Below are 13,025 nucleotides of genomic sequence, written 5' to 3' on the forward strand. Positions count from 1 at the left end.
TGAAAATGATCCGATAATAAAACACAGGCATTGATCATACATAATCTGTACATGCAACCTTGAGATTACGAACATGTATTGTTACATGAGGAAAAGGATAGTAGCCGTGCAAGAGTTGTTATTTTTCTTTCATTAGTCGGAGTTTAGCAAGCAAACGAGAAATAGCTGATGTGATTTAAAATTACATCAAGATCTAGATGAGCACAGTTATTAAATATTTGAAGGCAAAAAGACGTGAATGAGAGTGAGATTTATCGTAAGAGATTTAGGTAAGTGACTTTTTATAGCTATAATGTTTTAAACCGAGAAAAAAAGCGCGTGATGCAACAAATTCAAAGATGTACCGTTCGGACACGCATATTTCTCTTCGGTTTAAAATTATTCTATTACATTCACTAACTAAATATATTCACTAATCGACAAATCTCACCTTGAATCTCAATCTTCACGCTTTTTATTTGCAATACTGTTTGCGCTCCTCGAACTCGAAATAATTTTTAATCACATCAACTATTTCCCGTTCATTTACCAAGTTCCGGTCAGTGATATGGATGAAAGACAATACGCTTGCATGGCCATTACTTCTCTTCTAAATGTAACAATATGTCTATAACTTCGAGATTACGCGCACAGATTGTGTATAATCCATAGACGTATAATATATGTATAGACTTCGCGTTTGGCTCGAAAATTATATAAATTTTAAAAAGAGATAACATGCTTTTTCGTGGTGTTAGTTTCTATGTCTATCAATAATAATAGTAGGGCAAAAATTTAATATGGCCACTGCGTTTGACATATAACTTGATTGACTTCTTTCCCCCACACGTCGTTAGCAAAGGAGAGAGAAACTACCATGAATATAAGCTCTCTCTTCCTAAAATTTCAAATTACTGAAACAAAGGGGAGGGTGGGAATGCGCGGTCTATATATTATACGTCTGTGATATAATCTCTCACAAACACACACAACGTCTGTATATTTATCGGATCGCACTCTTTCCCGTTCTACCGATATTTTCGATTCTGCTTTCGGCGTAAACTTGATTGATTTCTTAAACTGCATTTATGCCGGGAAAGAGATTTGACAGTTGAAAAAGTTCCAGACGAAAAATTTGATGAAAGGAAGACAGTCTGTACTCGGAATACGTATTTGGATTACAATTTCACACCATTCAGCATACAATCTTACACTGTAGAGAGAAATAGGAGGAGTTTGTAATTGTGTAACAAAGCCATGAATAAAAATCAATGGTATGTATTTATTTCTCAATTTAGACACTACGTAAGATTTTACGACTATATTGATATATAACATTGCGACAATACAAGAAGATACTTATCTTCTCATATTTAGTAATTATTAACATGTACAGTACCGACCAAAAATATATCATCTTTATGTTTTTTGAAAATAACAATCCAAAATGTATATATTTAATTTTTCTTAAATTGCTGTTTACATTATTGAATAAAAAATCTATTGTAAAATCTATTTAGTAACCCATATACCTACTATTAAAACATGTGTGACTAGATAAAAATATATGCACTTTAAATTAAGTTATCCTCAAAAAACATAAAGGTGATATATTTTTAACTGGTACTATATGTTATTATATGTTATTTACATATCTACTTTTTTCCATGCGTAATGCTTTACATCGAAATTCACTTGTTTTGCAATAATTTGCATTTTTTTTATTCTATCAGTGATAAAAATACATTTTCCTCACTGTCTCGTATATATAGAAATCGCGATGAATTTAATTGTTTTATGTATACACATTCATGTGTGCGTATAATATCTGCGCAAATACATATATAAAATGCAATGTTTTATTAGAAAAAGTTTTATAATTTTTACATTTACAATACTGAACAAAAACCGTTAATTTGATTAAATGCGTTTAGTTCGTTATTATTTATTTAATTAAAATATTAAAATATTTAAATTAAATATTTAAATATCTTAACTAAAAAATAATACCAAAAAAATCAATCAAACACATTTATTCAAGTTAATGAATTCTTCTCTATAGAATTGCAATGTATATCCGATGCAGACATCTTAAATGGAAAATTAATTACCGATTATAAAAAATTGAATTTTTCTGATGAGAATAAAGTAAGGAAAGTACTTATAAATTATTATCATAAGTTGGCGAGAAACAACCATGACTCGAAGGATACACAAGAACATAATGACGTCGAGAATAATAAAATTGTACACTATAGCATTACGCGATGAAAATAGAGATTGCACATTGTTTGACATAATACTTACCATATGTATATTGTAGCATTTTTAATGTGCACTTAAGATGAAGCTGTATGAATGAGCTACGTAAAAAATTAATAAATCTAATACATTTCAAGATTCATAAATTTGACATTGCGTGAAGTATTTTCGACATTTTAAAATATAAAATTAATAATTAATTTTATATTTTAAAAACTTAAAAATATATTTCGAGCAATGTCAAATTTATGAATCTTGAAATGTATTCAATTTATTAACTATTGACGTAGTTAAGATCCGTTTAGTGTTTCTCCTCAAGAATTACTAAGATATTTATATTTAAATGACAATTAAGTTATTGCTGGCATATATATGATTTCTACCTCCCACTAAACATGAAATATATATGCAATGTTTCAAAATGCTTCATATAGATTTCAAATGAGACGTTTCATGTCTATGTTTATAATATAATTCATAAGTGTCACAACTAAAATGTTTCATAGTCAGAAATATTTCAAATGAAATATCGCAGTTGATATGTATCTGAAATATTCCAAAATTATATTTCATGTATATTTACAAATGATGTAATTCATAAGTGTTACAATTGAAACATTTTATTTTTGCTTATTTAAGAAATATTTCAAATAAGATATTTCAATTGATACGTTTCGGAAATATTCCAAAATTATGTTTCATGTATATTTACAAATGATGTAATTCATAAGTGTTACAATTGAAACATTTTATTATTGCTTATCCCGGGAAAAAAAGTCCATGTCTATTTATATAAAAAAAAGTAAAATTATATACAGTCTTATATAATTATATATAATATCACATATGATTTTATCAGAGCATACATTTTTGTATATGCTTAGATATGATGTCCATCTCTGACCATTTCTGATCATAAAAAATGATATTAGATAACTCACGTCATTTTGTACAATCAGACATAGTCAGATATTGATATCATATCTAAGCATGTATAAAACCAAAGCAAAGGTTAGTTTCATGTATGCTCTGATATAAATCATATATGATATTATATATAATCATTTAATATTATATATGATTTTACCTTTTTTTATATAGACAAATATAATTTTCCCTAAAAATTATATCTTGCATTATATATTTAATTAATTAAAAGTCCTCTTTATAAGTTCTCTTAATAAATATTCTTAATAAATAAGAATATATTCTTAATGAATAAGAATATATTCTTAATTTGCGACTTCTACGCCGCAACTCGATTTTCGTGTGCTCGACATGTTTCTTCATTTGCCGCTATGCGGCGACACCACTCTTAATTTTTCTCGTATTCAATATTTATCATGAAATGTATATAGAGGACTTGTATTAACGTAAGATCTAAAGTATATTTTCTTCCCTTAGCAGTGGTGCGAAAGAGAGGACGCGGCTCACACACAGGTTCTCTGTGTGCACGTGAGCCGCATCCTCTTTCTGACATCACTGTTTATCAGTTTAATTTGAAACTGAATTTAAAATAATTTATTTAATAATCTGGATTCCTTGTTGGGATTCAGAATATTAAACAGATTATTTGAAATTAGGCGGAAAAAAACTTTTAGACCAATAATTAAATTTATTTGACTTCAACAAAATTTATTAAATCCAAAGAAATATTTTTTTCTGTATATTAAGAATATCTCTTTAGAAGATTTTCCTCTTAACTTAAGAGGATCCTCTTGGCGCCTATTTTAGTGGTATATATTCTAAAGATAAGTGGCATATTCTTAAGTTAAGAATACAATTTTTTCGGTGTACTCTTAGTGGTACTTAATTTTCAGATCTGATAATATTTATTCATATATGATATCATATATGACTATATTTGGCAAAACATAATTAGATATTGACAAAATTCATATATGGCCAATTTTATATGGACTTTTTTTTCCCGGGCATGATACCGCTATATATAAATTATTACAGAAATATAACATAGCAACATTTAAATATCATTTCTCAAGTATGTTTACGACACTATCTTGAAAAATGTTTTTGTAACATTTTTTAGGATAGTGTCGTAAACATTTTATATCAAGGTGTCTGAATGCGGACATTAACTGTTTATGCAATGTTTCTAAAACGTTTCTGCATGCATCTCCGAAACATTTCATGTTACAAAATAATGTTTCCGAAAACTATCTGATATATTTCTTTGTATAATGGGTATTTTATGATGAAATGTTTTTTTTCTTTCATCGATTTTTTAGCGTATTATGTAAATTTATTATATAAATTTATGGCAATTATTTGGGAACAGAAAAAAAATTAACTGCATTTAAAATCTTCTAATTCATAATTCTTCAAGAAAGAAATTCGACTATACATATATTACATATATTACATATTACATATATTACAATTAAACCGTGATAATAGAGCGTTCACATTGTTACATAAACGTACATTTGATTAAAGATTAGATATTTAATATTGTTTATATTATTAAAAAAAAAATAATTATACAATTTAAGCAGTAAATTCTTTCAAAGATACCGAAAGCCGGTAGAGAAATGAAATATATATGATTTATTGCGGTGTTTTCTATTAAGTGTGAATCTTTCTATTAAGAAGCATAAATTTCACATTTGAATGAGTTGCATCAACACAATCAGACACAATCAAGAAATATTTAGCCGATGAAATATTCTTACTGACATGATTTCCTACTTGAGTTTGAGCGATGATATGTATTTATATACAATATAAAAAAGTATTTTTGATAAGTATTCCAAATAATAATGATATAAACATCGTCAATGATATATTTGTCAATGTGTATGTGTATGCGTATGTGTGCGTGTGTGAGAGAGAGTATAATGTATTTCTACTTTAAAAAAATAGTAATTTATGTATTTATACATATTTGAATAATTCTGACTGTTCAAATTGTTTACAGCCTATGACAATGGACTTAATCTCTTTGATATTGTGCGCTGTGCTCGTTATTTTAATAATCCCTGCCTTCTTATCCACAATATATCATCAGTATGTTCTTCGACAAAAGCTCAAGAATATTCCTCAATGTGGCACATTTCCTTTTGGCATAGCATTTGAAATCTTAAAACTGACGGATTATGGTGAAGAATTATGAATAATATTGCCATTATACTTTTATAAATATTATTTATACATTTTTAACAAAAAATTTAAAATAAGAAATACATCATTTATTTTAAATTATATATTATGTAATTAATTAGAGTAATAAAAATTAAATATTAAATATCCGATTATGTGCTTATTTACAGAACGCGTACAATGGTTTTCAGAACGTATGCTACGTTTTAAAGAAGGAATCTTCGTATATTGGATAGGCATGAGTCCATTTATTAATCTCTATAAACCTGAATTATTAGAGGTAAGAATGTAAAAAAATCTTCCTAATAAAAAGTATCATATTTTTTATGATAATAAATGTATAAATACATAATAATTTGTTACGGTAAGAAAGTGAAACATTTTGCGAGAGTGAAATAAAATAAATTCTTATGTGAATGTATTATGAACATTATCTTATTATTATTAAATAATACAATTATCATTAAAAAGTTTCTCAATATAATAATTATACGGAGAAAATAAATTTTCTTAGTTATCAGTAACATAATTGCTGCTATTATATATATGTAAAAAATGATTAAATTTCGCTATTACAATGAATTATTTAATATTGCAGCAAAATTTTTTCTTTTGCTATGATAAAAATATATTTCTAAATAAATTTTTATTTGTAGAAACATAAATGCAAATTACAAAGTGCAATTAAAAATAAAATAATGTATTTCTAGTAAATTTTACCGCCATTTTATTGCTTTGATAATTATAGAATAGAAAGTAACTTATTATTTTAGTAAAACAATTTATGTGTATGTGTGTGTCGTATTACATTTATGCATATTATGTTTATGTGCGTGCACACCAAGATTTAGCAAAATTATTTTCGGCAAAGAAAATTAATATTCCGAATAAATTATCTATATAATAACCGATCAAAATTTGCTGCAGACGTATATATGTACAGGGTGTCCTAGACCATCCGTACACCCCTTTTCTTTCAAAAACTAAGCATTTTAGAGAAAAACGTTTTCGACAAAAGTTGTATGGTTTTGAGGGGAACATAAGATGGTGTCATTGGTTTGATCTTGGATGGCATCGTTAAGGTGAGGTCAAGGACACCTTTAATTTCTTAAATGGAACCACCTATTTTTTATTGCATATTCTTATAGCTTATGTCGAGAGCTTTCCAAAACACTATAATAAAGTATTTTTTCATCAAGTACTTTTCGAGTTATAAGGCTTGAAATAATTTCTTAATTTTACATAAACCATAAAATATCTAGTAAAATATTCATTTTTCGATTATCTACCTTAATACTTTTATGTACAAAATAATGAGAGGAATCGATTGGTGTAAAGAAAACACATAATTGTTTCGAAAAAAAAAATGTAATTGTTAATTGCAAATATTTTTTTGCCCCACCTTAACGATGCCATCCAAGGTCAAACCAATGATACCATCTTATGTTCCCCTCAAAACCATACAATTTTTGTCGAAAACGTTTTTCTCTAAAATGCTTAGTTTTTAAAAGAAAAGGGGTGGTCTAGGACACCCTGTATAATAAAATATCATACTGACTTTTCTTTCTACGTGAAAGATGCAAAACTTTATTAAGTTAGTTTTTAGATAAACAGTGCTAAGACTATGTATCAAGATTGTCTGTATTAAATAGAAGATTTATTATCAGGTCAAGAGATAAACGTCTGCTTTATTTGTTTATTTTATTTGCGTTATCAAAGAAACTGATTGGCCTTTAACAGAAAAACAGTTCACGATCAAAGTTAAATTTTCTAGTTGATATCCGCAATTTAGCAATCTAGTCTCAATTATCGGTTTCGTCTTTAAAATATTATATAAAATGTTTCTTAATCTAATGATACATCGAGAAAAACATAATGAAATAATATAAAAAAATGAATTAAAAATATGAAAAAAAATTTTTATATGCGAGGCTGTTTTCGAAAAAATTAAAAATTTGAAAAGGACATCTTATATAATAAATAATAAATTATTACACACGGTTCTATTATTTTTAAATATATTTTTGCAGGTTATTCTGCATAGCACAGTAAATATCGACAAAGGACATCCATATGAATTAATGGAATCTTGGTTAGGCAAAGGACTTCTAACTTCTACAGGTAAATCCATAATCTCTTTCAGTCTATTTTTATAGACTATTTTTAATATCTAATTAAACATGAAAGTTAATTTGAATTTATATTATATTATGCGTTTTTGATATATAGTTATTCTCGAAAATATTTTAAATAAACTATAAAAATACGAAAAAGACTAAAAAGACGAAAAAGTAAAATTTTACTCTAATATAACTATGCAAATTTGTATATATATATCCTGATAAAAACAAAAAGAAAACACATTTTTTCACATCCTTATGTCCAATTACTTATGCAATTTATGTGATTGATTTTATGTTAATATACATTATTATATATATACATTATTATGTTAATATACAATTATTCATATTATTATTTGCAAATTGACAAACTTTAAAAATAATACTGTTGTTTGTGCAATTTTTCTTATCTAGATTATAAAAATTCAGTGGCGATATGCAAAAAAGATAAATAACAAAATAAGAAAATGTGTAATATATTTTTTTCATTTTTACTTATTTACAAATATTTGTGCGTATATTTATCTCTCTCATACGATATTTTTAATAAATAAATGTACTGTTTGATACTTCAGGAAAACAATGGTTCCATGATAGAAAATTGATCGGACCAACATTCCATTTTAGTATATTAGAGCAATTTGCTGTAGTTATGTCTGAAAAAGCAGAAATCTTGACAAAATGTCTTGAGAAGGAGATAGCAAAGAATCCAGGGAAGGCCATCAATATTTTTCCGTTCACTAACAATGTTGCTCTCGATGTTATATGTGGTAATAAATTTATATATCATTATAACATAATATTTCTTGGACATAAAGTAATATTGTTCATGTAGTAAATTTTATATTGTCATAGCAAGCTATTATGAACTATAACGGGAATATGCTTGTCAAATAGATTAAATTTTGTTGAATCGGCAAGTTTATTATAATAAGTTGTTTACTTATCTATTTATCCATTTATTTTGCTATCAAAACAATGGTTAAATTACTGGAAAACTAGTTTATTTTGCTTTAATATTAAATTTATGCTTTCAAATTTAATCACATACACGATCTTTCTGTTCTGAAAATAAATTTTACTTAAATTTTACATCAAATAATTAACTTCTGCATTGAATGCCATTTGTTTTTATGAAGTGAAGTTTATTGAATATGTAGCTGCAACACAATGATTTTGCTGCAACAGCAAAATTCTTTCTTTCCGTGTTTGTGTAATCATTGATTACGATACAGTATAATTTTAATTTCAGACATTGTATATATACATGCAAAAAACCGAAATTTATTTAATATTTGAATAAATTATATTTGAATAAATATAAGACTTATCTACGACGTAGTCGTAGATAAAATAAAAGCAAAAACATTAAATAAATCAAATAGAAGCAAAATTTTATGTTGGTATTAATTTCTGTGTAACAAAATTAATTATTCAATTCTATATTGTTTTTGCTAATTACAAATAATAATTTTATTCTTTTTCTGGAATAAACAATGTAAAAATATTTTGAGAGGTTTATGAAATGTCACTATTTTATAGAAACGGCAATGGGTGTGGATGTACATGCTCAAGAATATGAAACCAAGTATACTGCAACAATACATAGGTTCGAAAAGTCATGAGTTACATTATTTTATTAATAATAATATAATTGGTAACATAATCTATTTAGAAGATTTTTTTAAGAATCAACAGCACACTTTAATTAATTAATTAATATAATAACAAACATATTCTGTTATATTAAGTTTTTAATTGTACTTTCAGAGGTTCTAAATTAGTAATTGATCGATTATTTCAACCATGGCTATGGTCAGATTGGTTGTATGACTTAGTACCTTCGGGAAAGAAATATAAATCAGGGCTTAATACAATACATAAATTTACGGGAGATGTACGTGGAAAAAAATGCTAATAATACATTATAATGTATTAGATATCAGTAGAACTTTATTAAATTAACTGTTGACTATTTTTTGTTTGAACGAATCCAAAGTTTACAACTGAGAAATACTAAATTTCAGGTAATACGTAAGAAAAAAATTACACGATTGCAAAACGATTTTGCCAAAGCAGAAAATAAAAATGATGAACTTGGTATAGGTGATTACAAAATTATAATTATATATATGTTTTAATAGCTTACGTTAATAAACTTTTTGAATTATTCTTATGAAATTTGTTTTGTTAGGTAAGTGGAAGAGGAAAGCTTTTCTGGATCTATTACTAGATCAAAATGAAAAGGACGAAGCTCCGTTAACCAATGATGAATTGAGGGCACAAGTCGACACATTCATGTTCGAGGTGAGAGAAAAAATCTTTGAAATTTAAAGCAAAATTCTTTCTTACCAGATTTAATAATATAATTATAAATGAGTACTATAAAATAGTAAAGATATATATAATAATATAGGGTCACGACACAACTGCGGTTGCGATAACCTGGACGCTCTTTCTTTTGGGCAATAATTTAGAGCATCAAGAAAAAGTTCATGAAGAACTCGATGAAGTTTTCAAAGATTCAGAAACACCAGCCAGCGTAAATGAACTATCGCAATTAAAGTATCTTGATAGGATCATAAAGGAAACGCTCAGAATATTTCCAAGTGTACCTTTAGTCACAAGGAAATTATCGGAAGATGTAAAAATAGGTATGATGAAACTTTATTAATATTAAGATGAAAGGAATTGTAAGATTTTCACATTAATTTATAAATTTGTAAATTTTGTTATTAAAAATGGTAATTTTTCATTCACTTACGTGATAAAAATACTGTATTTCTAAGAGAGATACCTTTTTTATTTATTATAAGATAAATAAACAATTCAATAAAAGATTAACAGTTAAAAAAATCTACTTTAAGTAGTCTCTAATTTGCGATAAAATGCAAGAAATAATAAAATAATATCATAAAATTCTATTTATCATTTTATATCCCGCATGTAAATTCTTCAAATATCTTTATACGAATAGAATTCTTTCACGAATTATTATCGTATACAAATTATCTGTTATAGATTTAATTATGAATTTTACACATAAACACAATCTTTATATTGTAAATCAGTGCTGGGATTTACTTGCAACTTTCGGCCAGATTTCTTAGTTTATGCCTACTGTTCCCCTCTTACCGCTCGCGCCACTCGTAACTAAGGAGCGCTCAGGAACGTGCGCGTCATAAATGTAATGTGGCACTCTATCTATCTAAGTTCTCTTTATTGTAATTACGTTTCAAAACACAAATATTTTAAATTGTTACAGAACATATACGTAATTAATAATAGAATAATTATTTTTATTATTAATAAACAATAAAGAGAACTTAGATAGATTGCCACATTACATTTGTGACGCGCACGTTCCTGAGCGCTCCTTAGTTACGAGCGTTCGGTGGCGCGGTCGCTAAGGCGCGAGCGGTAAGAGGGGAACAGTAGGCGTAAGCTAAGAAATCTGGCCGAAAGTTGCAAGTAAATCCCAGCACTGTTGTAAATTATAAAAGTATAATTTTTTACTATAAAAACATTTATGTGTGTGTGTAATTTATCAATAAACTTTTGTGTGTGTATGTATGTATGTGTGGGGAAGAAACAAAATACACAATCTCTGTGTATATTAGAAGGGAATAGAATACAATCTATAACAATCTATTTTTTTAGGTGATTATACGTTTCCAAAAGGTATTACAGTTGTATTGGGAATCGCATTAGTGCATAGAAATCCGGAAATTTGGCCAGATCCATTCAAGTTCGATCCAGATCGGTTTCTTCCGGAAAATTCAAATAGAAATCCGTATGCCTACATTCCATTCAGCGCCGGACCAAGAAACTGTATCGGTCAGAAATTTGCTTTACTCGAAGAGAAAACAATATTAACAGCTATTCTGAGAAAGTGGAGAGTAAAAAGTGTCAAAAACCTAGATACAATTAAATACGGGGCCACCCTTATTTTCCGACCAAGTGAAGACATATTCATCCATTTCACGCCAAAGAAATAATCAATTTACCAGTAAATACCCATTTCTTATCATGTATTTTTATAATTTTTTTTGATTACGGAATTTTTTCGAATATTTTCATCGTTATTGCTGTGCATATACGTATACGCTATACTATGTACATTGTATTTTTATATAATATATAATGATTAAATGATATGAAATTAATGCGTTTGAACATCACGAAACATCGAGCAAATATGTGCGTTACCACTGCATAGCCAAGATTTAAAAGAATATAAATAATTTGTGAACATTTCCGCTACACAAATATCGATTAATTATTTTAATAGCAAAATATTAATAATATATATCATAAAAATGAAAGCACACAACAATTAAATCGATAGGATAACTAAAATTTAAATTTAATTGATATGAAAAGCTGATTTATATGTTTGTATATATATATATATATATATATATAGTATATAATTTCTCTCAGTCATATTTTCTCTTTTTCTTTAAAAATCTATTTTGTAGTTTATATATTATCTGCGATTGCATCTTTGAAGAAAAAACCGACTTTTGCACAAATTCTAAAATTTCGTAAAAATAATTTGGGAGAATTTCAAAAAAGTTAGGTTGGTTTATCCTTTAGATTTCAGTTATTTTTTTATTTATTTTTTATTAAAACAATCATTTCATATTTAATTTATCACTCCGACTCGGGATAAGTATTGTATTTTTACCATTATGAGTTAAGTTGAACAATGGTCAGATGTTGTATAATATGATTAATATAATACACGAGTATTCTGACACAAGAAGAATATTCACTAATTAGATTAATTTCAGTCATGTTCATTTGTTTGTGAATTGATTAACAATATTTGTACTTAATATTCTTGTAATTAATTATCTTACTACAGTTGTTACACTAATGTATCTAATCGAAATTTTACTGTCACGAATAATCGCAATAATTTCAACAACGCTGATAAAGCGTGTCTTTAATTAATTGACTTTTAAAGAGACTCTGATAATTGTATCAACTATATTCAAATATATTCGCCAGTGAAAATAAACAAATATATGAAAAAATTTATGTGAATGACTAAATTAATTTTATCGCGTGTGCGCAATAAAAAAACTCGATGATATAGTTTAAACATATAATAAATGTTCATCTTATATTTTAGCCAATTATCTTTCACTTTAATTGCTGATGTACAACATCTTCAAATGACAAAAAACTCGATTCGTTTATCGATTTTTATCTGCATATTGAACCAAGAATATTGTAACTTTGATAGTTAATCTTGTGTGAGGATAATTAATTTTGCGATGAGAAAAAGATAAAATAAAAGTTTTTAAAATAAGGAAAAATTAAAATCAACATATATAATTCTAGCTTAGCAATAATATACGAGATTGTTCATGAAATGCTCAAGAAATAATTTTACATTGGATTGTGGGAATCGGGCGCTTATGATTATTGATTATCTATCAATATCAAACTATCAAACTCTGCACCGATTATTTAGATCAATAAATTCAGGACATCATAGAAATAAATGTGTTTGTATCAGTAAATCTCTTA

The 13,025-nt window shown here is 26.8% G+C and overlaps 1 protein-coding gene across 3 annotated transcripts; it reads left to right on the forward strand.

Annotated features, from left to right (window-relative positions):
* Positions 1 to 145: 145 nt before the first annotated feature.
* Positions 146 to 11,809, forward strand: LOC145968757 (cytochrome P450 4C1-like). 3 transcript variants are annotated; one of them, XM_083094511.1, is made up of 12 exons: positions 146 to 269; positions 1,100 to 1,253; positions 5,180 to 5,360; positions 5,532 to 5,641; positions 7,392 to 7,482; positions 8,060 to 8,254; positions 9,027 to 9,093; positions 9,255 to 9,381; positions 9,512 to 9,590; positions 9,679 to 9,791; positions 9,901 to 10,138; positions 11,145 to 11,809. In XM_083094511.1, exons 2-12 carry the CDS (start codon positions 1,251 to 1,253, stop codon positions 11,480 to 11,482), a joined length of 1,542 nt encoding a protein of 513 aa, XP_082950637.1. In that variant the 5' UTR covers positions 146 to 269; positions 1,100 to 1,250; the 3' UTR covers positions 11,483 to 11,809. The 3 variants fall into 3 exon arrangements, with proteins under 3 accessions (XP_082950637.1, XP_082950655.1, XP_082950646.1); XM_083094520.1 differs by having other exon boundaries at positions 152 to 269; positions 1,106 to 1,253; XM_083094529.1 differs by lacking the exon at positions 5,180 to 5,360.
* Positions 11,810 to 13,025: the final 1,216 nt, after the last annotated feature.

This window comes from Camponotus vicinus, unplaced genomic scaffold, assembly GCF_025532165.1.
Source record: "Camponotus vicinus isolate PSW18456_S1 unplaced genomic scaffold, iyCamVici1.0 SCAF_1, whole genome shotgun sequence".
Taxonomy (NCBI): Eukaryota; Metazoa; Arthropoda; class Insecta; order Hymenoptera; family Formicidae; genus Camponotus; species Camponotus vicinus.